Source organism: Spizellomyces punctatus (assembly GCF_000182565.1).
Source record: "Spizellomyces punctatus DAOM BR117 chromosome Unknown supercont1.24, whole genome shotgun sequence".
Classification (NCBI taxonomy): Eukaryota; Fungi; Chytridiomycota; class Chytridiomycetes; order Spizellomycetales; family Spizellomycetaceae; genus Spizellomyces; species Spizellomyces punctatus.
The window spans coordinates 105,648-131,960 of NW_015971560.1; the positions used below are offsets into that span (position 1 = coordinate 105,648).

Below are 26,313 nucleotides of genomic sequence, written 5' to 3' on the forward strand. Positions count from 1 at the left end.
TTCTTGCATTTAGGGCTTAGTCCCAGATTTTTTCGACGAGGGACATGTTGGAGGGCCATTGGGTCAGCCCATTACAATGAAACGCAATGATTCCTTTACGGTGAATCAGCACTTGCAAGGCAGGACGCCAACCGAAGTGTTGGGATACGAAAAAGTATTGAAGAATGCCTTGAGTCATCAATCTCAACACGCCCGGCTGGCCGTGGCGAGCCAGGTGTTCCTCAGTAGTGCGATACCGGACGAGCGATGCTTTGACTTTTTCCACTACTTTGTCGTGTCCTCTTTGGGAACAAAGCCGTCAAATTGCTTTAGAGAAGGTCTCGTCACCATATGCCGAAAGTTCTACAAGCTTTGCGCTCGTAATAAGGCTTTCAAACCTCGCGCGACGACCTTTGTGAATGTGTTGGTGAAGGAAATTTTGAGTCGGATAGATCCCTCAGGCGAACATGCTCAGACCTTTCTATGCTTGACCCTTTTGGACACCTTCCTATCTTTATGTCCCTCGGTTTTGAAGGAAGGGCCAGGAAATGAGATCACTATAGTGCTGTTGACAGTGCTCATTCAAAGCCCTTTTGAACTTTCAAGGGAAGCTGCATATGGCATGTTGAAAAAGTTTGGATCCCAGAGCCTATTAAGTCATGTTCTACCTGATGTGACAGAGACTGCAAAGTCCTTGTCTTGTGATACGAGGACATTGGCCCGGCTTCGGGGTGCGATGGTTTGGCGGTGCGTTGCAACTATTGAGGATTATGTAGGGTGTGACCGGACGACAGGGGAGACTAAAGGTCTGTATAGAAAATGTGCCTTTATGAATAGAGAATCGTCTCCTCTGAATTTTGCGTTTCCATATGTCGTCCTCTGCTGTTCCTATAGTGCTCACCTATTTGATGGATTCGTTGGAACATGGCCTACGAGAGATTCAGCACGATTACGCATCGATCGCCCCATCTCTGCATGGAACAGTGGAAGCCCTCATGTACATCTGCCAAGATCACATGAATGCCATTTTCCAAAGTGCTGGATCGCAGACGGTGCTCAAGCTTGTTGCTCTTTTGATCCAAACATGTGAATCTGCATTGCGTTTCTTTGCAGAAACACAGTTTCTGGAGATTGGAGACGTTGATGAATGTGACAATGGCGAGTGGGAGGGAGATAATGGGAGTATGCGTGGAACCCTGATTGCGTGCGCTTGGCGATCATTAAAAACGAGTGGAACGACGTTGGTCACGATGGCCTCAGAAATGTTGTTAAGAGTCAATTCTACAAACGAACAAGACTTTCGATGCAGCGTGGAGAACATTGGCACCATGCTAAAAACGGTCCTTATCAACGTGCGCCATTGGGGAGCAGCTAATTGGGCTCAACAGTCCCTCACATCCTTGTGCACATTACTGGCATCGTCTTCAGATCCCTACCTGCGCAATCTCCCACCCAATTGGTTAGAGGTAATCTCTGAACCTCCTCGTAATTCGTTTTAAAGAATAGAGCAAGAGCTCATCCTTTCCTGTAGGATCTACTCCCAACACTTCATCAAGCCAGTATTATACGCCACGATGAAAGGCACGCTGGACATGCGCGAATTCTATTAAGCATCTTGAACGGATACTATACGAGGGCCCCGGCACGAAGAGCGGCGCTTAAACCTGTGTGTGACTCTCTATTCGAGGTTATACAGACAACGCACAGTCCAGAAACAGCAAAGGTCAATGCCATCAGCATTCTACAGTGGATCATCAAGGATTCGAGGACGGGCCAGATGGTCCCATTGGAAGACGCTTTCATTTTGGTGTTTGCGGGTCTGCAATCCTCAAAGTAAGTTTTCTATTTGGGTGCAGGATTTTGGGTTTTCCAAATATAACCCAATTGCGTGTTTCTGCTGCAGTAAATCCATCGGCAATGCCAGCACGGTTCTTTTTTCGTGCCTCCTGTCGCGATTTCTAACCGGAGACGCGGCGCATATACAAAAGCTTGGTGTGCCCACAAAGGCTAACGCCTTCTTTACCGAATACCCAAGACTATTTGCTGTGGTGTTGGAACAGCTGGAGATATCTGCCAGGAAGATCCTTCCTCCACCTCGATTCCAGTATCCGCTCCTAATCCTACTTTCTCGTCTGGATGTTGACATGTGTTTTGATGACAACACACCGGTCGGTCGCATTGCTCCAATATTACTCGAAATCGTGAGAAATTCACCATTGGCACAAGTTCGCGCGATGGCAGCGAAATGTCTGGCTGATTTGCTTCCGACATCGGCTGCGATCCAATATTGCCGAATCGTGTGTAATGGTTTGTCATTGGTTTCATGTGATAACCGTGTTGGTAATAACTACCTGCACGGTAGCCTGCTTGTATTGCGGAATGTTCTGTGCAAGTTTACAAAGGATGCGTCCGTGAATGGTAGGCAAAGTTATCAAGTATCATAAGAAATTCTGTCGGACTGAATACGTTTAGATCAAAAGGAGCTCCACCTTGCTCTTGGAGCCGGGGATTCGTGCATTGTCGATCAACAGTGGATGCATCCCGTACGCGACTCGAGCGCGCTCGTTCAAGCAGAGTTGTTTGAATTGCTGGCACTCATGTCACGTAGGGGTATAGCAACAAACCAGTCAATCCTTGTCAGCTATGCCGAGGGCCCTGGAAACGACTGCATTGTAAGCTCGTGGGAATTGTTAAGTACCAATTATATTGGCAAACACTGATTTCTTCTCATTGCATACCAGAGTGGCTGTGTAGGCTTGCCTTTGGTTGAAGCCAGCTGGGCTAGGCTGATGTTGACCACATCTACAAACCTCCTCGAAACCTGTTCCAAACTGCTAGTAGATTCTAGGCCCGATATGATTCGCGCAACTCTAGAATGGCTTCAAGAGGAATGGACATCGATGAGGTATGAATATAGTGCGGTTTGGTTGATGGTGGGGAAACTCACTGGAATCGCTAGCCCTGAGACCCAGTGCGACCTGTCGGGTCTCCTCATCAAGAAGATGACGAATTTTCCTGCCAGAACCAGTCCTCAAATCATGTTACAAATTGTGCGTATCATACAGACGGGAAAGATTGACGAGAGCGATGCATCAAAGTGGTTCATCTGGATAGAGCAGCTCCTCAATTCAGGACCGGTTGATGGGGAACTCAATTGTTCGGCTATTGAAGCGTTAGGACACGTTTTGAATATGATGAAAGGGGACGAATATTTTGCACGTTGGCTGACTGTTATGCGCGGATGCTTAAGCGCCAGGGTTGCGGTAAGCATGGTAAACCCATTTTTGAAAATTGAAAGTTCATCTCACGCTTTTATTCATAGCTCGCTGCGGACGTCCGGAAAGCGGTCGCATCATCATTTTGCCGCCTGCAGTCCGTACCAACCCTCACACCAACCGCTTCCTTCCACTTTTCGTTCACTGTGATTGATCTTTTACGTGATTCCGATGAGGATACGGCTACCCTGGCTGCGGACTTTGTATCAAGGATCTTTTGCTCTCAGGTGGGTATAAGATGTTCTTTTGTAAAAAGTCGCTGCGCTGACGCCTATTTTGTATTATTTCTAGTCATCAGTAAACCCACAACGTGCCATGGAGTTGGTCTTTCAATTGTTGAGCGAACAATTTGCCAGTGCTGGCGAATTTGGTGAAAGGCTAGTTTCTTTAATGTGTGATGAACCAACAGAGGGACTAGAGGACACGTTAGCTCCGATGCTTGCTCTCCAGCACTTTCTGTCGGTTCAATGTGGTGACCTCGGGAAAGAGTTCCCGTACACGGATAAGATACTGGCCACTATGGCATCAGTCATTGACCAGTTGGAAACACAGGTGCGCGGCTTTGGGTCCTTTGGTAACCTACCTTTCCTCACATAATGCCACAGAACGATGCCTGCCGACCAAAATTCGCCCAGTCTCTTCCTTTAAAACGTGTTCGAAGGACATTAATGGCAATCTCGGCCATGTCATCTTCTGGCTGTGTCGTCTCTGATCAAGTGCTCGCAACTCTAAAGTGTAAGTACTGGGTACTGGAAGTGATGAGAGCTTTAACAGATATATCAAAAACTGATCTACCATTGTAGCATTCATGACGGCGGTTTCCAGCCATCCCATGCTCCCCCCGCTTCTCATCATTAGTATGGAGAATGTAAAAACAGAAATGTGTAGACTTGGCCTAGACATTGGTACGAACTGCTGATAAACATATTTATGTGTAGTGTATGTGTAGATATATATACGCTGGAGCAACCTATTTACGACGCCCTACCGTCCTCCTGCTATGCAAAGTAATCTCTCGCTCAAACGGCCCACATGCCACTAGACGGTCTTCTCTGTACAGTACTGAATCCATAAATCAAGCTCTGCCTCCATTCTTGTCCCTTTCCAATGACGACTGTATCCCGCCAAGGAGGATGATTCACAGCATCCACGGGTGCAGAAGGTTCCAGTGCCAAGCCCGCATATCTTTTGTAGATCACGTTGTCACCCTGGCTGGACGCTTTGCCAGATATGCTCCCATCAAGATTGTTGCCAGTATAGAGCTGGAATCCAGCAGCATCAGTACGGAGCTCGAGGACAATGCCAGTGGTAGGAGACGTCACCCGAGCGGCAGGGTTCGAGATTTGATTCGGCGACGCGGCAGCCGGCTTGTCGCGAAGTAGGTAAAAATGGTCGTAGCCGCGAAAGTGTGTCAGCTGAGACAAACCTTCTCGTAGAGGCTTCGGGGTCGTGAGATTCAAAGCCGGATCCCCTTGGTCGAAACGTACTAGTCTCCCACTTGGTACCTTATTTTCGGTTACCTCTAGATAACCCACCGCGTCGGGGATCTCAACAATGTGTTCCGTTACATCCGGCTCCTCTTGGCATCCAGATAAATTAAAATACGGGTGTGCGGTCAAATTAATCACCGTCTGAAGATTTTCGGGATTTCCTTCAGTCAAAGATGCCGTGTGGTCGATGACGAGATGGTATTCGGCCAAAGTGTAAGTGACTGAAACATGCACTTCACCGGGATAGCCCTCTTCTCCGTCTGCCGACGTGTACTCGAAGCGGAGGGTTGGAGGGTCTTGAACGAGGATTGTGGGGCGCCAGTAGCGCTTATCAAAGCCTCGCACACCGCCGTGCAAGTTGTTGGGTGGGTCATTAATTGGGAGGTTGTAATCGCGATTGTTGAGAAAGAAGTGGCCGTGAGTGATCCGGTTGCACGTGCGGCCTATCGTTGCTCCAAAGTACGTTTTCTTTTCTGCATCAACTGTGACGTAGTCTGTGGGATCATCAAAGCCTAGAAGCTGGACAAGGCAAACTGTCAGCAGTGGGCAAGTAAACAGTGAGAATCATGATCAACTCACCACGTCTCGATATTTACCGTCCTTGTCAGGCACCATTAGATGCGTCAACCTGGCTCCATAGTTGATGCACCTTGCGCTCAAGGAATTGGATTGGGTAAAGAGCTCAAAGACTTGAATGTCTTCTGGGACGCCGGGCACTACAGTTTGCTTGATGGGCATGTCTTCAAGTATCGTTTGCGTCCTGATGAGATTTGGCTTCAAGGTAGGGGAAGAAGCAAGATGAAAGCCCCAAAGCCCAAACACTTTGAACGAAATGGCGCGGGACCTTTGCCCACTTGGAACCGAGAGCCTGGCTCCTGGTAACTCAAGGTTAATCACGTGGCTTACGAGAGAATTCCGTGGTTCCAAAAGGAACGTTGCGGTACGTCATAGTGCATTCCAACCCAAAAACAAGGTTTTCCTCCAGCCCTTCCATCGTTGTGCTGCCCCTTTGCACGATGAGAAATACACTAGATGATTAGGGCATCGCATCGTCTTTAAAGTGGGATCACGTCGGAATGGAAGCGGGGCCCATGACGTCTTGAAGCAGAGCTGCTCAACAGCTGGAAACGACAGCAATTCCCAGCAATGCAACATCATCACAAGCCTTGTTTAAGGTCCATAGCAAAGTACCCTGGAAGAATTGCATGGGATCATCCCCCAAAAAGCTCCGATAGCGTCCGCTTGGATCGCTTGGACCATGGCAACAAGCTGGTTCCAAATGCATCCAGTGTCATTGCAACGCATAATGCATTCGAGTCTTATATTCCGGCTGCAGTGTGACTTGAAATCGCTGCAAGTCGTCGATTTCCACCCGAATCGAAGACTTGCAAACAAATCTGCCAAAACATCCATGTCCTCTTACGACTTTGCTGGAGGCTCCCTCAAATTGAAGGGGACCTCTGGAGGAATAAAAAAGTGAGTAACGGGGCATCTCGAGCATTGCTCTCCACATATTTTGACAATACCATATCCGACAGAAAGAAAAAGTCGAAAAACGACTCGAAAAAGCTCGCGAATGCAGTGATCGCTTCAGGGCATGATGCAACAAAGAATGATGTCGTTGATGAGACGCAAACTGTAAAAGAAAAGGAACCCCACATATATCGGAAAAAGACAGAAGCAGAGTTGAAGTTTGAAGAAATACAAAGGAAAAGAGTAAGCAGCAGCGTATCGCTTCATATGGTCCCTCTTGCATCTTGTCTTACGAGAGGCCGCAATGGAATTATAGCAAGCGGACAGAATATCAAAGATTGCCTCTCAATCTCATAAGGAGCGGGTAGCGGTATGTTCATATGCCAAGGGTTTTGTCTTGCGACACAGTGCATCGCCAGGTTTTGATCATGTTCATTCCTTTAGGAGTTCAATAAATATTTAGAGAACCTCTCCGAGCATTACGATATCCCTAAAGTTGGACCGGGATAAGCCCATTGTCCATCTGTACCTGTCGTTCGTGTGTACCATGAAATGATGAATGTAAATAAAAGGTGTAAATATAATATCTGCCCACACAGTGTCGTATTAAACAGCGATTGCTGGTAATAAATTACTACAAAGTAACAGTAATAATAGTTTAACTTGCTCCTAGTTTGGCACCTTCCTCGTCGCCCACCAGCGTTCTTCCAGAGTCAGCATGGACCACGGCACCCTTTTCTACCGTTATCTCATCCACGTCCATCTCAACATCCACCCCCCTCTTCTTCATCTTGTATGAAATGACGGCCGGCCAAATACCGCCCGCAAACCCACACAAAAAGCTCGCAACTAGGGACGATGCCACCAACCACGCCGGTCGATGCGTGTAGTCGTTCGCCCAAACCCACATGGAAACAGCCATAGGAACTTGGAACCATCCATTCAAATTTTGGAGAAGGATAATGGACACCAGCGTTGTCCGTGGAAGAGGCGGAGGAGCATTGGAGTCAGCAACAACCACTCGGCACCAAGGTGTGTGCCGGTCCTCCAGCTTGCGGGCCGATGGTCCGTGTCGACCGTATACACCACGACAGAGTAGCCACAGATCCACTGTCCGTTCCGGAAAAAGTAACAAGGCATTCAACGTAAAGCACGAGTTCAATATCTGACTTGTGATCTCAATCCACTGGTCTTTTACATGCTTATCGGAGAATGTAATCATGCCCACAAGACACATGAATAGGATGGCGCCTGAAACAATGATAACGAGAAGAAGAGAGGCAAAAAAGACATTTCGTGGTGTGACATATGGTCGGAGAGTAACCAGAGTCAGACGAGGTGGGAAGATGCTTGTACGGAGAGACGGCAGGGATGGAGAGGTGGGACTAGGACAAGTTGCCTTTGGTGCATCTGGCGGCATGGTAAGTGTAGGAGGTCCCATGTGTGAGAGGAGTGAAGGGAATGGCGTGAGGAAATCCCGTTTGCAAATGGGGAGCGACCAGCGCTCTGTTCCTGCAAGAGCAAAAAACTCCGAAAGCCTGCTTTAACGACTTGGTTCCAAGAGTTATTTTGATCACAAAACAAACCGCAATCCAATAATGGAGGGCAAAAACCAAAATAATAAATTCAAAAAGTAAAACACACACAAAAAAAAAGAATAACAACAATTGCCCTCCAACAAAAGAATACGTTTGTAAAATCCAAATGCTATCAACCAATCTTGACCATCTTCCCCAATAAAATTGCAACCATTACGCCTTCTTGGTGTGTCGAATGCATCACAAAACCCATGCTCCTATTTCCCACATTTGCACCTATAAATTCCAATTGTATCCACATTTCCTTCCCTTAAAATCCGTACCCTTTCGTTGAGCATGCTACGTTCCATATTTGCAGCTCTGTGTCGTAGTCTTGGTTGACAGGTACATCCACATCCACTAGTTGCTTGTCACGTATATATATCACCCAAACCTTGTCGTCGAGAGCACCTCCCTCGCCTCAGAACCTGCCAACGGGTTGCAATCGAAAAATGTGTTGGAAATCCAATGCAGAGTCCATGACGCAGTGCAGAAATTCCGGGTTGGTATTCAGGGTGCGCATGTTCTGCGTGGGAATGATTTGCTGCAATTCTCCGCTATCGACGTGCCGAACTTCTATAAATGATGGTTCAAACGCGATTATATATGGCGGAACCAATGCTAACGAAGGGTCGGACAAAAAATTAGGTACTTGCACAAGTGGGTCATAGAAAGCAAGTCCCATTACCAAAAGCATTAGGATATCCCGTCCAATATATCATCCAATCTCTGTGGGATTTCCGTCCGAGTCGATCGACATAGAATGCAAATTCTGCAGAAGAAGGAAAGTTAGATTATAAAACGCACAACGAGGTCTACGCGAAAACTTCACACAGCTAACCATTGTAACAGAGTAAAAAGTCCCCGTCCCGAATGCGGAAAACGCTGATTGGTTTGACGTCCGACCGCTTGTGAACAAAATCGAGGTTTTCGTCGGTGGGATCCAGTAATCCTGAAATTATTTGGAGTTAAATGACAATGATCACTTATGTATCGTCAAGACTGGAAATGAACCTTGCGTATCAAGACTGTTCAGATCCACAATCTCGAAGCCCTTTGTGCATCCGACGCAGATTTTCGATCTGAGATAATGTATCGAGCTTGATTCAGTCGGCACGTAAAATTCCTGTGTTCAATTAAAACAACAATATGAGTACAAGGTCAGATAGGAGGCTACCAAGGATACACCGCCTCGCGGGTTGTGGCAAACTGACCTTGAACATCTTCATAGAATCACTGTCTCCGAGCAGGAATTTTCCAAATTTGCCTCTTTTCTTTGAACTTCCCACATCCTGGGGCTCAAACACCTTCACCGTAGAATTCAAAGCCGTGATTCTCACCGCCGAGACGAGAATACGATTATCGCAGAGGCCCTGCTTAAAGAAGGATATGTGGGACGCCACTTTCTTCCCCTTCCTTGCCACAAGGTTTGCTTCTTGTTCTGTAACGTCCAGCACGTCCAGCGGGAACGTTATCAAATGTTTTTCTGCATATTTTGAACGTAGGAGGATAAAAATGATACGCCAGTAAGCCATGGCAAACGTATGTCGCGCGCATTCAAACCTACCGGCTAGCAAGGTCAACATGTCATGCTCAGGAAGTACATCCACTTGCTGAATCTTCTCCAAGTCAATAACTCGTTTGAAAAGCTTATCAGCGTCCACCTGCACAGCCTGGGACGAGGGACCGACGTAGAGCCCGTTATCCGTTCCCAATATCAACTTATTGCCCATAGACACTGAAGAATTGACCTTGTTCGTGTAGGGAAATGCAGTATCCAACATGGTAACGATCTCAAACCGCCTCTTCTTTTCCGTCACGGCTAACTTTTGCTGCTCGATCGCATCGCGCCATGATCTTCGATCGGCCTGGTTCGCCGCGTACAGAGTGTACGTCGTCCCTGCTCGACCAAGATGGACAAGGGAGAAGGGATATCCTTTTGTCGCGGTCTCGCCTGGCGGGGTTACCACGCTTGGTCGCGAGCTAACCATATTCATTTGCTTTGATACTGTTGAATTATGGGACAACGACGTGCTTGGGCTGCTTTTGTGACCGGAGGAAAATAGGCCAGATCCCCGACGTTGTGCTGTCCCACCTTCCAAAATGTGAAGCATTTCAAGTGGTATCGGCTACGCTGAGAGAATCAGCGTTGTTTCCACAAAAAAAAAAGGATTCTGGTCACGACTCACCCGCTTGTACACTTTATAGAAGCCATTCTTTTTCTTCTTGGTGAGCAGTAAAACATGGTCGAACAAAAACACTTGGACATCTATCTCGTTTCCATTTCTTCGGAGGACGAGAGATCCTTCCCGGACTATGGTTCGGCCTTCATTTGAAAGGCCGAGATCCTAGCGAGTCCCAGGATTGTGAGAAGGATTTCTGCAACATCCAGTCATCGATGGGTATCTCACCAGTGGTTCCCCGGGATTAAAGATCAATTGGTTCTGCAATTGATGCAACTTTAATAAATTCTCGGCTCGTCCCGCTTCTCTGTTGATTTTGCTCAAAACATCTTTAATGACGCTGATCGCTTGCGGCAATAAAGCTCTATCGGGATGATTCTCCGGTGACTTATCCAGAGCGGATCTGAGAAGCAGCGGATATCGCCCCACGCGCGTAGTCGGCCGAGCCAAGAAACTTTGTATAGGAAGTTTTCGACATTCTGGTTTCCGCTCACAATCCTGAAAAAATCAGTGAGTATCCTAAGAAGCCACGGCTTAGTTTCCCGCGTTCTACCATGACATACCTGCAGGAATTTTGCAAATTCCGGGTTCATCGCCCGTTCGTGATCCAATGCGCTCTTTGCATACACCTGGCGCGCCCCGTAGTCGACGTAAGCCTCAAACGTGTCAACTACGCTCATGAATATATCTCCAATCTTATCAACAATTTTGTTCTCTTGCTGTCGAGCAACGAGTTTCCTCAACAGCTTCGAGTTGATAGTGTGCAGCTGCCTGAGGTTCAAGAAGACGTCATTAATGAAGCCATCCCGTCGACTGGGGTCTATAATGTCGCTCTTTCGCAATGGTTCCACGAATACCTGGATGCGATGCAACAAACATATTAGGAATCATTAACTTGGTGGGAGGGAGGTAGGCAGTGAAAGCATACCGATTGTATCAATTCTAAATCGGCAACGAATTCCCGTTCCGTTTGGATAGTTTCAAATATAATCTCCTGTCGCTTCCTTTCCGTTGCAGACACAGATTCTACGATCTCTTTCGGAACCGATGTCGACCATAGGTGTCCCTACATGGTATATGAGACATTGTACCTTAGACCATCTGTATGTCAGGAGAGTTTTTACCTTTTTGTCCTTGTCGGCTAAAGAAGCCCGGCTAGGACTACGTTGTAACTGCGAGCTTGTTTGACTTAGCAAACGAGTTTGCTGCAAATACAAAAGCAATCAGTTGAATGAAAAACGACAGGATAAAGATAGACCTATACCTGTTCCAAGCGTCTCGGACAGGCAATGCTGTAGCAAAGTCGGTCACGCGTGCAGGTGGGAGAGTAGCAGTCCGTCAGTAAGGTAAAGACTCCATTTGGCAGGCCTCCTTCTTCAGGATCCGCAGTAGCGTCGGGGATATCAGCTACGAGCGGAGTTACTGTTCGGGCTTGGAACTTGTAGAGCTCATTTGAACTGTCCCGTAGGCGGTGATTATAGGTAACATCATGAAAGAACTTTTGAGCATCCAATGCTCGACCAAGTAGTAGCGCTAAATTCCGATCCGTGGTTTTGATGATAAAGGCAATTGTATCCTGCCAGTAGCGTGGACATTGATCAATGACCTTTCAGAGGTGGTGCAGACCGAAAGGAATGAACTCACCACAGCATCGCGTCCAACAAAGCAATCCGTGTACTCTAGAGAATCTTTGGTGTGTGTAGATAGCGGTACTTTAACTCGAAAGGCATCCGCCACCTTCGACAGAAGTGCGGGATAGACCATTGGTATTCTAACATCTTCCGAGTCACGTTTATGCAGGCTGCTGTGCTCGCTGTCGAATCTAGGAGGTGGCTGTGGGACTCCCGAGCTTCGACGGCTGCCTAGAAACCACGCCAAAAATCGCTTCAGAAACTAGTGTGCGCTGAGAGTGCAAATCTCCAGCCACCATAGCAGAAGATCTCTCGAAGCTAACCCCGCGTTTGTTACAAGTCCACCCATCCACCTATACATATACCACTTACAAATGTCCAACGGTCGGTACGACTCACCTGGGATGGAGGGTGGAGATGATGGAGGAACTGACGAAGCACTACGCCGCTGTTGAGGATATCGAGGTTCTGGTGGTGGTAATACGGACACTGGCTGAGGGCGCACGCCGCCCTGTAGCTGCGATGGCGGGACAATATGTTCATTGGCAGTCGGCCGTTGATGAGGATGAGGTGGAAGTGAATGCTGCTGTTGATGCTGATGCTGTTGATAATAATGATTTTGATTGCTGTGATGAATTGGTTGCTGTTGCTGCGGCGGGTAATCAGGGCGCACAAGGGGCGGAACAAATGGGACGGGAGCTGGAGGTAATGGACGGTTGTAGTGCGGCATGGGACCATCGTAAGGTCTCTCCGCATAAGGATTCATTGCAGGTGACATGTAAGGTACAACATACGGTCGCTGGAAGCCTCCGTTCTGCGGGTACCCTGTCGGAGGGAAAAAGGGACGCATGGGGGGTGCGCCGTTCGGCAGAGATCCCGGAGGGAGACCGTCTGGTGGAGACCCGGCTATCAGAGGACTTCTACCAGGACCTCCATACTGGGGAACTTGACCCTGTGAGCCCGGTGGCAAGTAGAAATGCCCGTTTCCCGCAGGCTGCCCTAACATTGGTCGGCCAGCAGGAGGTGGTTGCATGGCCGTCTAGGTGAACCCAGGTGCCCACCCGTATAATGTATAGATCCTCGCACAATCTGTTTTCGTGAGAAAGGTGCCTGCCGTGCTAGGTTGTCCACGCACACGTTCGCTGTTCGATGGGAGGAGAGTTGACAATAGGGTGGAAATTTAGCCCTTTCACTCCGTGCAGGGTTTGACAGTGACAGCACTTTTGGCGGCGACTTCCGAGATGCAAGCGGCCACTCTTTAAGCAAACGACCTACCTTGTGAGTCCCTCCAATCCAGCGGTCACCCGACGTCGCTGCCTTGGCAAGTCTGTACTGAAAATGAGAACGTGGAGGTCGTCCAAAAGTCAATTTCCTACCAGCCAAGTCGCTTTTCCTTGAATAGTGCGGCACAAGGTCACATGATCAAGGCTTCAGGGTCGTGCCATGATCACCGTTTGGGGGCTGAGGACTCAATTTGCTTTTCGAATCGAGTATTTGCATAGATTAAACAACAGGCATCCAACTGGGTACGTACATTATCTACGGAATATGCGTGTGGTCTGACGGTCGCTGGACAGACGTACGCGGCATTGTCGCTGCTGGTATGGCAAATGACCACATTTGTTTTTGGTTTGATGGATGGTGCACCATCAGAAGGCATTATGCGCCGTGTGCGGGAAAGTCAACATAATGATCAAAAGCGGGGAGCAAGTTACATTGCACTCTGTATTAATTTGATATACGACGATTCTCAACAAGGAAGGCTAGTCATGATAGTGCAGCAAGATATGTACCTTTTATGGTATTATTTTGCTTATTGCAATATAGCAGAAATCAAAAACTATGCAGTTGCAGCCATCCCATGCCATATCAGACCTGTAGGTAAATGAGCAACATACTGTTTGGCGTGCTCAAAGAGCAACTCTGCTTGCTGCAAGTTCCCGGTGAGATAATCGAGAAGGATCGCCCTTCAAATAAGAGTTTAAGTCATGAGTGTGACGACAACACCTTGTGAGCAGCCTTACATTGTCCATACGAGCCCTCGCTTTGGATTCAAATTAAGGGAGGCATACAAAATATGCTGACAACCAACAACGTTTCCAAGTTGCAAAGCAGCTTTCGCCGTGCTGCAAAAGAGTAATTAAATATCACTTGCGAGCACTTTGCCGACAACATTAGAGACTTACAGCGGAGAAGCACCCAACGGTAGTTGGCCATGCACAACCAAGTCAATGAGTTCAGCTTGCTTATCAGCAGGGTATGCTGTAAAACACACCTCCCATAAACGGCATGAGAGGGCGAGGTCCTGTAAACCGGCAAAAAGAACATTAAGCGCCCCTTCCCGACAAAAAAAAAGACGTAAATGACGGAGCGTGCAAGACATCCAGACCCTTAGGGGAACCATCTTCATAAATTCCATAGTGGAGCTCTGAGGCCGTCCAGGGTGAGGTATTTCAACCTTGATATCCCGTAACGCTCTGCCGAGAACAGACATCGTCCTTTTCATCGCATCTTTGGGGATACTGTCTTCTGGTCCCGCGGCCAGCTCAAACCGGAGATACCTAGCAATCAGCAAAATCAGTAAATCATCGACAGGGTATTTCAATTAGAGAATCCGTTCACGCACTCCATCCACAAAATATGTCGACTATCCGCTTCCTTCACTGCCTCAACAGCATGATCAAACGATTGACGTATCTCTCGCGGTGCCTCCCCATCAGAAATATGAAGAGACTGCAACATCAGATAATTCAGCCACAAATATACATTGGATTTCAGCTGAGTCCTATCAAGGTGTGGGTGAACCTCAGGCGCTCTGTGGGTAGGAACACTCAGAGCAAGGGCTTTCCGATACAACAACAACGCCTCATCCACAATGCCACCTATGCTCTGCGACGGCAAGGTATGAATCTTCAAAGATCCGGATCAGTTGAAAATAACAGGTGGTTTAAACGTTCGTCATTCACGTACGTCGTCTAAACCAACAAAAATGGCTCGCACACAATTAACCAGGATGCGAATCAGGTCGTCCCAATTTCCGCTGACCAGCGTGAGCTTCGCATATCGATTCCACAGGGCAAACTCTTCTGGTACTCTTTGCAAGTACATCTTCATCGCATTCATTGCCTTGGGGACTTCGCCGAATGACTGAACAGAATATAAGACGGAGTATAAACATATGCATCGATTTAGTCTTACCTCCTCAAGCAAGCCGTGCAAGTCCCACAGATCAGGGATGTTTGCATGCGCTTGAATTGTTTTCATCAAATAGGTTCGTATCTCATCAGGTTCCTGCCTTGCCACTTGCCGCAGAAAGTTGCAATAGTTTCGAATCAACGCGACGTAAGGCATCCTCTCCCCTTCTTGGGTAAACATCTTCCAAGATGTTATTATGTGATCGAATATGCTGTGTATGTGTTCTACTGAAGTGTCTGTGTCTCCCGGGCGGTTCCATCTTTTAAGCCACATAACCTCCCAAAAACGTCGCTTAACTAAATAGTGATAAGGATAATCGTGGAACAGGTCACACGGTAAATCTTCAAAGTACAATAGGTGAAGATACGTTAACCATGCCAATGCTAAATCAGCTTTTGATAGGATTTCGAATGCCACCGTTTTACATAGATCGGGGAGAGCCGCCCCAGTCGAGACACCATCGCCTGCAGTGTCGATCAGTATAGCAGTGGGTGAAGTCGCTGTTAGAAAGGCCCATAGCCAGGATTTGGCGTTTTTCACTCTGCCGTCATCCAAACATATCCGTGTGATTTGTAACACCACATCAATAAGAGCACCTGTAGAGTTAACACATCCGATTTAGTTGAATTGACGTTGCAGCCATGAACTAGACAAGACAACCTTGGTATTCCGACCCCGAGATTAGGGCATCTATCATCCTCTTTAAAACTTCCTCTTTTCGAGCATTCGCCGTTTCCCACAGAAACCAGCGCCATCCGAGCTGCAAAGACTTTGGGAGAAATTGAAGCGCCTGCTCAAAGCTCTCTCGTACGTCCTCCTCTTTCCCTCGGCGACAAAATAATTCCAAGTAGAATTCCCACAGAACCTCTGAACTGCGGTTCGCTTGCAAAGCTCGTGATAGAATGTTCAAGACTTTATTTAGATTCCCAGAAGACTTCTCCAGCTCTTTATTTGTCAGGTCGGGCAGTGCTTCGGTGGCATAGTTCACCCAGTTTTCAACTGTACGTGGGTATCTAGCGACCAGCATTTCAGAATCTTCTTCCGAAATTGACGCTTCGAAGTATCGTCCATTCTTCACTTTTTCTCCATTTGCAATCTTTTGGATTCCTGATATTAGGATGGGTACGCGCGGGGGAAGATGCAGGACTGGTGGAGCGAGGCTAGCAGTTTCGGCTGTGTGGCTATGTAGACCAGTCGATTGCGTCTCTTTCTCCACATCCTGGCGATATGGCTGGGTCGGACAATTGGCACTGTGGTCACTTCTTAGCAATCCCTTCAGGTCATGCCGGCGCCCAAGAGATATTGATATGATGCTGTCTTCTCGCGGTTTTTGTTGATGAATAGCCCGTGTAAGGTCACCTATCGCAGAGACTTTGGCACCTGAAGCCTGCCATCCCTCCTTCAACTCCCTTATCTTCTCAAGAGGCAAATGATTAGGGGTGGTGTAGGAAATCAAGTCCATTACCATTTCTTCCTCTTTTACAACAATCAGAAACGGAGATTAATCTTCATCCAAGGGCAAGGAGTAAGTAAACCTTAAATACCTGACATAGTGATATCGCGAAAATGCTGCCCTTTGCACTTCTCATCAAAACATTTTCCGCCTTCCAATTCAAAGCGGCAGAGATTCTGGAAGGGGTCAACTTTATTGCTCCATGTTAAAGATTTTATATCTTTGTCATAGTCTTTGCTGAAGCGGAACGATCTGAACCTCGACAGCGTGCTATTATACGGAGAAAGCTTCTTCTTACACACTCCATCCCCGGCCGTGTCATGCTATACCGGCCGGAGATAATCGTTATTAAAAGCAAACGGCGTAGAATGACAACTTGGTGCACAGGGCGTACCGTGACATTTATACTGTGGACCTCTTCACGCTCACAATTCCACCGACCGTTCGCTGGGAACGGAGACTTGTACACATCGAAGATCACACCCAAATCACTCTCTCTGCGCAAATAACCGCACACTGCCATCAAAGGCTCGATCGTCACGTCCTCCTGCCATGGCAAATCACCCTGTAGCTTCTCCAGTTCTAAGTCTGGGAAACACGCGACCTGCTCTCGATTCACACCAACTGGTGACTCAGCGTGGTTGGAAGTATCAATGGCTGATACCGTCTTTTTCAAGAACTGTACGAAGTGTGTATCGGCACGCTGTACGTCACCATGCTGTGTTTCGGGATTGGACAATTTGAGGCGCTTTGATTGCATTCCGGTAGAACTGGAATTGCTACGTTTGGCCCCAAGGCGTTCGGGCTGCGGTTCTTGTGGCTGAGATTCCTTAGTTAAATCGAGAATCTCTTGCCGTTTTGCTTTGATCGTTTCATGAAGACGAGATATTTTGCTTCCGTGTGCTGATATGTCTTTATTCAGCAGGGAGAGTTGACTGGCAAGCTCTTCCTCGACCTTCAAGCATGACGCAACGGTCATCTCGTCCTGTTCGATTTGCCTTTGTAATTCTTCTAGCAGTGCACGTCGCTCTGTTATCGCAGCTTGAGCTTTGTTTCTCTTTTCATGCACTTCCTGGATTTGAGTCTGTAATCTAGTTCGCTCGCCCTCCTTTCCAACAACTTCAGCCTGTGCAGCGGCAAGGGAGGTTTCGTTATATAGTACTGCCGCCTCTAGTTGTTGCTGGCGCAAATGACGGGCGGCAGACACCAACGTGCTGAGCTCTTCGCCGGTGGTAGTGCTTTCTGCCGCCGCAACAGGAGCTGCGGAGATCGTGCTGCTTGACACCACTGCTTTGCTTCCCGCGGATGGTTGCACTGCCGCGGTCGCAGGTGCCCGTACCTTGGATGCTTGATTTCGAACTGGGAGCTCAGCCCCAGATATATTTCCGGCGCTAGAGCTAACGTCTGTGACAGGTGCTTGTAGTGGCCCTTTCGCCTCGGCCTTCCGCTTTTTTGCTGCGATCAGACGCATTTTGTTTTGAAGAGCCTTCTTTTGCTGTTCTAACTCTTCCATCCTCTTCCGTACCGCTTCCATCTCTGTCGCAGTTTTCATTTTTACAGCTCTGTGGTTAGGTTCGCTCGCAGGCTCATTGACGTCCTCTTCTTCCGATTCACTAAGGTCGATGACGTAGTTTATGAATCTCTCACGAATGAACGGCCGCGGCTGTGCATATCCGGCAGTATAGGGAGACACGTTGTTCAATTCAATTGCTGTCGGTCTACTGTGCTTACCCTCCCTAACGGAACCCCCAACTGAGCGCTAACATCAGCACAAAAAATGGTGAAAGGAGAGGCAGTGACGAGTACCTTTCACAGTTTCCCAAACACGATCGACAATCCGCATCAATTCATTTTCCTCTAAATCCATGTCTTCACATATTTCTCCTTCTTCAGTGTCACTCTCCTTTTGGTGACCGCTGGTGATTTCCCCGCAAGGCAGGGAAGATGTGCAGATCGAGTCGCTCGTGGTGTCAGTAACAGGAAGTTGAGGGGCAGACTCAAAAAGAGTTATCCATGGATCATCATTTGGCGCTGCATCAGCTGCTCTGGTGATCTCCTTCGTGCATATATCGCCGCTCATATTGGCGGGCGACACTGGTCCATCGCTTTCATTCTTCACCTCTGAATTGAGAAGGTCGCTCTGAGGGAACTTGGCAGGAACAGCCTTCCGATTTCCGTCCAAACTGTTAGGCAGAGGTCCCTTTTCTGCCGCAGGTGAGGAATTGTCTTGAAAAACTACGTCACCGACGCACGCCGTCAGTACGGATCGCTCGATCCCCAACTGCAATATCTGCGCAGTTGTAAACCCATTCTGCAGAAGCATCATTAGCTGATTTCTCAGGGAAAGCCACTGATTGGGGGAACTTATGAAGACTTGTCAACAAGAAGGAGTAAAGTGCCCGGTTAGCACTCGGCGACGCACCGCCCAACTGTCTGACTTGCGTCCCATACCCGAAACTTGCATCTCCGGAGGAAGTCGAGCCATGTAGGCCACCTGGGCAAAGTCCGGTTGTTGCTCTAGCAGCATCAACATGGAAATCTCCACAGTGGGACAACTTGGCAACATGAACCTGTACCAACATGAGATTTACGGTTAATATGATAATCTCAACGGTAAATCAATAGACTATGGAAGTCCGACCCGGAAGGGACCATGGTTAGGGTGGGTGTACTTGTGTAGTTTTGACCGAAGATTTTGGGAAACGTCGTTTTGGGGAGAGGCCTTCAGCTCGTGATCAATCCCTACGGACTCAGACCCATTAGGGTACACATGGCAGGACGCTGTTGTGAAGACACACCACAACCCTCTAGGCGTCAGTGTTGGCGTCGAGATGCATTTCTCTGTTTGTAATGGATCGAGATCACCGCTGCGCACCGTAGGCGATGGGGAGGGTGAAGACTGTCCAGGCTGTGGCTTAGGTACTTTCGGCTCCGACGTCAACTGCGTTTACCGTCTTACCTTGCACCAATTTTACAGCAATATCCTTCCCGAAGTTCTCCTACTGAGCGTTCTCCACAATTCAACGCGATGTCTGGCCAGTTCGTCTGCTTGATTTAAAGATAAGAACCCAATAACGCGACATTCGAGGCAACTGATGGTGACATCTTTCAGTGATAATCAGATATCTTTCACCTTCATGCGGACCCACTGAAGGGACTCAAGTCGCCGCAGGAATCCTTGGTGCTCTCGCAGTTGCCGAAGTTGGCCTTGCTTATGGTCGATGGCTGAGTCTCCACATTGAGACCGACGCGGGCATGCCAGAGCACAGTTCAGAAGGTCGGGTCGCAAGCAGACCAAAGTTGAGGAAGACTGTGATAGAAATGAAACAAAGGTTGGGTTGGGTGATCAATGACACAAGAATCACGAAAAGAAACATAAGTAGATAAAGACGGCCAAAATACAGAGCATGAAGGAGAAGAGGAAAGAGAAACTTTATTGATATCATGCTTGGAGAGATGAACTGTCTCTGCAGATACGAGCTGCTTCTACATTGTCGTGATTCCATTAAGATAATTTCTATCATCAATTTGTACTTATTATGACATTCCAAGCATTCTTCACTAAAGATCTGTCGAATTGTTCCTCATGCATCCACCTGGGAGCAAAAATCGAAACCGCTCCTTTTTGGCAATTAAATGTTGTGGTAGGTGGATTGCAGATGCTGATTTATCTAGCTTGCCCCATTTGCTCCAGAATTCCCTGTAGCTGTACGCCTCTGGCAGCATACCAAAGATATCAGATCCTTCGCAGATGACTTTTTGAATTCTTGTTTCATCAAGTAAGCCTTCATGTTTGACTCGATCAGAGTGCGAGTAGGCTGTCATCTTGAAGACAAAGTCTTTTATTGTCCGAAAGCAGAATGAGCAATGCCATCCTGCATCAACTAGCAGAAAGTCGCTAGACCGAGAATGCCGATAATAGGTGGAGGAGGGCTCGTAACGGTGCAACTGAGCTCGCCAACTATCCATGCCATTTCCATAAGGAAACTCGAATGAATACATGTATGATCGTAGTTGAAGATGCAGCGGAGACGGGATGCCCGTGCAGTTCCCAAGGAGTCCAATGGTGTGACGGGCAGGAATCTCGTCAACGTCCGACATAATAACCCAGTCACCCTCTTCAACATTGACTTCCCGCAACAAATCGTTCATCGCCACTCTCATGGCATTTTCCACTTTAAATGGATCCTCTCCCTTCTCCAGGTGAGGTAAAGTAGTAACACGGTGCACTATCTTATTCGCTGCGAAGGAAAAACGCTCTTGGTTCTGCTGGAAGGCTAGCGGTTTAGGAAGACCGGTGAATGTTGATTCTAAAGCAAACACGATTAGCAAGAAGGCTTCTTAATTTGCCGGCGATGCTTCAAGCCGGGTAGTAAAGGCATTACCAGCTTCTAAAATGAGAAATTTGTCGACAACCGGTAGAAGCTCTCGCAATCTAATTTCTAAGAGATCCAGCTCCACGCTAAATATTATCGCGTCGAAAACTTTTGGCACATGGTCCCCCTCATTCCTCCAACTCCAGCTGTTGGCAGCACAAATATCAGCGCCCGATATCCCTTCCGCGTAGTAATGTGGTATGATTGTCCATGGCGTCCCTGGTGAGTCCCATATAGGTCTGAACAAGTACGCACTTGTTTCGAGAGTTGAACGCCCATATAAGACGGCGAAGAGTCCGACGACGACCAAGACAACTCCTAGGCAACGAAGTCTGAAAGGGATGCGACGATAAAACAACATTCCTCAGGTGCTGACGATGATGACTTTCTGCGCAGCAGCGTGGAGGCCACTTTAAATGTGGTTCGAGTGTAGATACGTAACCATCTGGACCGACCAGCGTAGGCAGATTTGTAGATGCCATTAATAATGCAAGTAGGAAACTCAACTGAACTTCCGCAACTCCCAACCAGGAATTGGTGTGAAAGCTATGATGAGACTCTCGCTAATGAAGGGAGAATAAGGTACGCAGCTCTAGGTACTCGTCATGTAGGCCAAACTCTAGCCTACGAAACTCAACTCAGTAGCGAGTTGTCGGAGTGATGATGAAAGTCAGTCGAGGAATTTACAAGTGGTTCTGACATGGTTGACCTCCATTCCCGTGTCAATTGGGGAGTGTGGCAGGTCCCACTGGTGAATGAACAATATCTAGGCCTGATCTGAGCTCTGTCCGTAGATAATTTTTTTCCCGGATACCCAACCATCTAGTCTGCATGATAGTAACCGTTTCCGTTTCCCGACAGATGTATGACCTGGTCAACCCTAAATCTTATTGCTGTGGCCTCCTCAAACGGGGCCCAGACACCGCGAGGGGTGACTGGAAAGCGGAAGCGAGATCGCAACAGGTGAATAAGTCTTGATATATGCTGCACCAAGCGGCCATCTAGATAACAAAGCTGCTCCGTATCCCACAAGAGAATCATTGATGCGTCCGCATATTTCTATATTCCAGTCGACTGAGGGTGGTAATCAATTGGTAGAAATCTGCAATTTACATCGAGTCCCGGAGCTCCACGGAGGGAATGCTATTACTTGTGTACAATGGGACCAGCATGGAAAGTATCTGAGCTCGGTGGATCAAACTGGCCGCATAATTATATGGCAGCTGAAGGCAAGCTATTCCCTCAACTTGCGCATGATGTAATCTACGTTCTTGGAATAATCTTTTGGATCGTTTCAGGGATGTATTAATCAGTGGGACGCTGTACATACGGTCGATTTGGATGAGCCGGTTGTTGCATTTCAATGGCTACAAGAGGATCGATTGGTACGGCTTGGTATCGAGCGCACAGAGTAGCAGAGGTTTAGCTAATGGCCGACATACAAAGTGGGGTGTAGATTTGAGTTCTGGAAAATTCGCACCGACACAGATGTCGGATGCACAGGCTGGTGCTGGTTTATCTTACTTCCGCACGCCGTTTATGGGACCAAAGCCTCCCCTAAGCGACCCGGGCTTTATTGTGTTATCACGCTCTGGCAAGGTAAACTGAATGTTTTGCCTTATGCGCTGCCCATCGAGGTAGTTCAGAGCGTCTGATGGCTATCATATCACAGATACACGTCTTTCAGTTGGTATCGAGTGGACAGGTGGAGACCTTCTCGGTGCAAATACCCGGATTAGAAGTTTTGGACACACATATGGCTGTCGATGGAGCGCCCGTTCACCATGGAAAAGCGGGAAATGGAGTCACTCATGCGGATATACACCTGCGCAAGGGTAAGGAGATGAGGATAATTCTTTAAATAGTGACAGAATTCTGACATATCATACCAGCAAATAGCTTCACGGCCGCAATCTACTGCCCGGACGCACTCGATTCAAGTGTATGCCTCTATGACTTCCAAGTGAATTTTTCGTCACTTCGTAAGTTTCTACGTTGTGAAGTGATGCAACCGGTAAAGCGCTGTGCTGATATTGCAGTACCTGCATAAGTCATCCATTGCACTGGCAGGCGAATCTTGCGACGAGATCAAGGCGAACATACCGCAGCAATGATATCTGACGGGGCACTGAGCCACCTGCGAATACTGGGGCAATCAAGGGTCATCTTTGTTGTCAGCAACAGAATGCCAGACGCCGGGGAGCTTTTGGATCGCAAGGGAGCTCCAAGTGATGACGACTCTAGAGGGAGTTCGGTATATATTTGCGAGTGGACGTCTATGTCGGATGACAATCCAAGTAATGACTCCAATCAGGTGAGCGATTCTCTCGGGCACCAATGAGGCGACAATCTTGTTCTGGGTTGATGTTTATGTTACATAATTTCATAGGGTTGGGCCATCTCTGCAAACTATCATGTCACCGGAGATTTTGTCTCTGCTTTAGAAGTTATGGAACGATCGGAGAGTGGAAGAAGCGATGGCTCTCGGGTTATTCTGTTAGGGTACTCTAGTGGCAAGTGCGAGATGCGAGATGGTGACACTTTGTTGAAGACCGATCTCGGCCGGTTCACATTTTCGCCGTACAAAGACTCAGCAACAGAGAATCTTTCGGAACCAGCTATTCAACAAGCAGCAGGACGTGAGACAGCAATTGCGACAGGACTGGATGAGGATCCAGGAATTAATACGAACAGCCCCGCATCGTGTCTGACCGAAGGAGACGGGATATCTGAAGTTCATAGGGCTAGCACGGAGCCAGCTCACGGAGATTACCAGAAAATGTCTTCAATCTGCGGAAATTACAGCTCCTCTGGCGGTTCTACCAAGCGAAATGGGTGGAATTTGCCCATCATAAATTTTGCTGTATCTCCGAACAGCGTCGAGATTCTTGTTGCTAAAGATGATACCGAAAGAGGGGTCATCATCGATCTCATGAAACATGATATTGAAAATATTGAAGGTAAGGCGTATGCCTCCATATGCAGCAAGTGGCTCAGTATTTTTCCTCTGCATGATAGCATTAGAAAGCCATACGATAGTAGAAGCCTTATCTACTAAACTCGCTATTGCGTTGGCAAACAGAGTTGAATACATAGACCTGCTGTTTGCTACCAGAGCATATGTAGATGAAACGGGACTCAAAGGTGAGTAACTGGGGTGCGTTGAGCAGTCTGTTCTGCAACTACTGGTTCTCATATCTCCGAACGCCGTAAGATCTTACCATTCAGATTATGCGACGGGTTTATGCCAAGCACGCCGAAATCATGTCATTGTCCGGTTGGACCCCTGCCACTACTTTTCCCTACAATGCCGCCCTGTCGGTTGAAAATGGTCCTGTGGGCTTACAGCTTGCCATGTATCGGTATGTGGTGCGGAACCGTCCGGCTGTTGGCCAGATCTGACTTATCATGTATGCAATATCTGTCATTCTGGTTGGAAAGGATGATACCTAGTCATGAGCAGCTATATGCCAACACTCAAGTTTGGATCCAGCTACAAAGTGTATTGGCCCAGTGCTATTCGGCTTTTGAGCAACCGGAAGCTGCGTGGGAGGTCATAGGTAAGGATTCTTCGAAGAAGATGACGGTTTTATTCCTCAGCGATATTGATGCTTGCCCTTCTCAGCAAACTTACTCCAGAAGTCGGACGTTCAAGACTTGGAACGAGCTGGCAAACTTCAAGCTGCCATGATCGTCCGAAAAGGTATGGAGACTTGGTAAACGTTGATCAGCTTCCTTCATCTCATACTATCCGTCCACGAACCCGGCAGAATGCCTCCAACCTCTTGTGGCTTTTGCCCTGTGGTTGTCGGATTTCTGTACAACCCTTTTGCGTCAGGTGTACTGTTTGTTGAACATGGAACAGAAATCTTTGGAGACAGCGGGTGAAGGGCGCCCACTTCACCGCTACCCAAGTGTGCTACCCTTCCTCTTCCACACTGGCATACGGCGAACTATTTTGTCGATACTTTTCATAATGATCTATCTGGAGTACAATATTCATCTCCGCAGATCAATGTGGAAGAACAACGCAGAGCTACAGGGTTTCTTGATCGAATTGGCTCTCCTATTTAGGCGCAGTCGGGTAAAATTTGTGCCCTTCGCTGGCTTCCTAGCGGACATAGGCAAGGAAGTTAGTGAAAAGCTGCAAGAGCAGAGTATTGATGAAACCCAGCGACTGATAATGGAGCAAAACATGCTCGTTCAAGGGACAGTAGATGAGGCATATACTAGTAGTCTTTCGGCGGTGAGAACGGCATTCGAGACAAGAATATGCGACATCTTCCCTCCAGACACCCCTCTAGTTGATCCCGTCCTGAGCTCAAGCCCTGATGATCTTCTTGCTATGCGACTTGGGCCATCTATTACAACCCTATTCAAAGCGCCAAAGTCTCAGGTGTGGCCTCTGGACACGATAACGGATGACATCTGGGGCACTCCCTTCGCAGAGAAATATACCAGCGACAGAAATAACTTTATCCTTGAAGAGATTTCCGGGCGACTTGATGTCATGCCTCCTGCCAAGCGCAAAAAAGTGGATGCAATCCGCTCCCATATCGATGTCGTAACTAAGGCCCGGCTATCTCGGGCGGATACTGTAAGGCAGTGCATACGCTGCCTGCAATTCTCTCGAGGAAATGCATCTGGTCCTGACTCTGAATCAGAACATTTTCGAGGAGCGGATACGCTGATGTCTGAAATTGGCCTTCTGGCTAAAGGCCCAGTAGTATGGCGAGGCGCATTTCGGAATTGTTGCATATGCGGAGGTAGTTGGCGGGAGGTGCTGGACATCTCATAAGATTAATTGTAAATGTGCAGGCTTTGTAATATATCAAGTGGGCAGCAATCATTGTAGAGTACAAAACATGAACCCGTCTGTCCCTGCATGTGAAGCAGTCTATGCCTGCGTGGCTTTCTCGATAAATTTCTTAACAGCAGCTTCATCTCGACTCCCAATAAAGGAATCTTTCACCTTGCTGTTCTGGAACACCAGCACAGTCGGAAGAGACATGATCTGCACGAAAGTGAACGATCAGTGATCTGCAGACCGACCCAGCACCAAAAGTTACCACCTGATATTTAGCAGCAATCTGCTCCGCCTTGTCTACGTCCACCTTCACTAAAAACGTTTTCTTGTTCTCTTCGACCGCCTTTTTCAGGATGGGGGCCAGTACTCGACAGGGCCCACACCAACTGAAAGGGGAGACCGCCACATGAAATTAATCAATAACCGCCCGGACTTACGCCGTTGAGAGGAAAAGCTCCTTACTTTGCATAGAAGTCCACCACGACGGGTGTGTCTCCCGCTTCCGCTAATATCGTTTCGAAATCAGCATCACCTGCTGATACTTCAGAGCCCAAGCTTGGGGCAAGTGCTCCCGATGTTGAACTAAACGACCGTGTCGGAGTAGTCACTGAAAGTCTGGAGGACGTTATGGCAATTTGAGATACATGAGGGAAAGGTACTGTGGTACGAGTAGCTGTACAATTATTGGAAGTAGATCAGCGTATGCGCAAGAAAATGGGTAGGCAGTGTGGACAATTACCGGTTGTGTAGGTGGCCGCAGACACAAAAGAGCGCGATATCCGGGCGCGGGCAGTACGTGCAGCAATTGTACGAAGCATTTCAAGATTGGTTTCGCACAAGATTTCACACTGGCAATGGGTCTATGACGAGAAGA

At 47.9% G+C, this 26,313-nt stretch overlaps 8 protein-coding genes across 8 annotated transcripts; 3 read left to right on the forward strand and 5 right to left on the reverse strand.

The window, feature by feature from the left end:
- Positions 1–45: 45 nt before the first annotated feature.
- On the forward strand, positions 46–4,262 carry SPPG_08687 (uncharacterized protein). The gene is made up of 11 exons (XM_016756841.1): positions 46–785; positions 874–1,445; positions 1,511–1,812; positions 1,883–2,397; positions 2,452–2,651; positions 2,721–2,884; positions 2,939–3,242; positions 3,302–3,481; positions 3,546–3,806; positions 3,860–3,989; positions 4,058–4,262. Exons 1-11 carry the CDS (start codon positions 77–79, stop codon positions 4,171–4,173), a joined length of 3,453 nt encoding a protein of 1,150 aa, XP_016603974.1. The 5' UTR covers positions 46–76; the 3' UTR covers positions 4,174–4,262.
- On the reverse strand, positions 4,094–5,557 carry SPPG_08688 (uncharacterized protein). The gene is made up of 2 exons (XM_016756842.1): positions 5,324–5,557; positions 4,094–5,263 (listed from the first exon to the last, which is right to left on the reverse strand). Exons 1-2 carry the CDS (start codon positions 5,480–5,482, stop codon positions 4,274–4,276), a joined length of 1,149 nt encoding a protein of 382 aa, XP_016603975.1. The 5' UTR covers positions 5,483–5,557; the 3' UTR covers positions 4,094–4,273.
- A 458-nt stretch (positions 5,558–6,015) lies between these two features.
- Positions 6,016–6,863, forward strand: SPPG_08689 (uncharacterized protein). The gene is made up of 4 exons (XM_016756843.1): positions 6,016–6,220; positions 6,283–6,460; positions 6,534–6,587; positions 6,662–6,863. The coding sequence occupies exons 1-4, from the start codon at positions 6,024–6,026 to the stop codon at positions 6,725–6,727; spliced, it is 495 nt and encodes a 164-aa protein (XP_016603976.1). The 5' UTR covers positions 6,016–6,023; the 3' UTR covers positions 6,728–6,863.
- A 12-nt stretch (positions 6,864–6,875) lies between these two features.
- On the reverse strand, positions 6,876–7,637 carry SPPG_08690 (uncharacterized protein; the record flags this gene model as incomplete). Its single annotated transcript, XM_016756844.1, has 1 exon — positions 6,876–7,637. The coding sequence occupies one exon, from the start codon at positions 7,635–7,637 to the stop codon at positions 6,876–6,878; it is 762 nt and encodes a 253-aa protein (XP_016603977.1).
- A 578-nt stretch (positions 7,638–8,215) lies between these two features.
- SPPG_08691 (uncharacterized protein) lies at positions 8,216–12,641 on the reverse strand (the record flags this gene model as incomplete). The annotated part of the gene is made up of 14 exons (XM_016756845.1): positions 8,216–8,415; positions 8,483–8,566; positions 8,636–8,746; positions 8,809–8,920; positions 9,009–9,280; positions 9,362–9,923; positions 9,984–10,142; positions 10,206–10,475; positions 10,541–10,834; positions 10,906–11,043; positions 11,102–11,182; positions 11,242–11,553; positions 11,622–11,839; positions 12,008–12,641. 14 exons carry the CDS (start codon positions 12,639–12,641, stop codon positions 8,216–8,218), a joined length of 3,447 nt encoding a protein of 1,148 aa, XP_016603978.1.
- An 807-nt stretch (positions 12,642–13,448) lies between these two features.
- SPPG_08692 (uncharacterized protein) lies at positions 13,449–20,993 on the reverse strand (the record flags this gene model as incomplete). Its single annotated transcript, XM_016756846.1, has 16 exons — positions 13,449–13,575; positions 13,633–13,734; positions 13,795–13,913; positions 13,998–14,169; positions 14,235–14,518; positions 14,579–14,755; positions 14,807–15,399; positions 15,464–16,279; positions 16,348–16,579; positions 16,651–18,008; positions 18,063–18,629; positions 18,708–18,826; positions 19,216–19,301; positions 19,390–19,481; positions 19,853–20,566; positions 20,642–20,993. 16 exons carry the CDS (start codon positions 20,991–20,993, stop codon positions 13,449–13,451), a joined length of 5,910 nt encoding a protein of 1,969 aa, XP_016603979.1.
- A 122-nt stretch (positions 20,994–21,115) lies between these two features.
- SPPG_08693 (uncharacterized protein) lies at positions 21,116–25,505 on the forward strand. The gene is made up of 14 exons (XM_016756847.1): positions 21,116–21,214; positions 21,494–21,595; positions 21,666–21,861; positions 21,931–22,017; positions 22,079–22,231; positions 22,305–22,467; positions 22,525–22,614; positions 22,684–22,946; positions 23,022–23,592; positions 23,651–23,776; positions 23,847–23,994; positions 24,074–24,192; positions 24,258–24,335; positions 24,403–25,505. Exons 1-14 carry the CDS (start codon positions 21,120–21,122, stop codon positions 25,428–25,430), a joined length of 3,219 nt encoding a protein of 1,072 aa, XP_016603980.1. The 5' UTR covers positions 21,116–21,119; the 3' UTR covers positions 25,431–25,505.
- Positions 25,318–26,313, reverse strand: SPPG_09566 (thioredoxin). The gene is made up of 4 exons (XM_016757742.1): positions 26,179–26,313; positions 25,902–26,112; positions 25,705–25,825; positions 25,318–25,646 (listed from the first exon to the last, which is right to left on the reverse strand). Exons 1-4 carry the CDS (start codon positions 26,255–26,257, stop codon positions 25,530–25,532), a joined length of 528 nt encoding a protein of 175 aa, XP_016603981.1. The 5' UTR covers positions 26,258–26,313; the 3' UTR covers positions 25,318–25,529.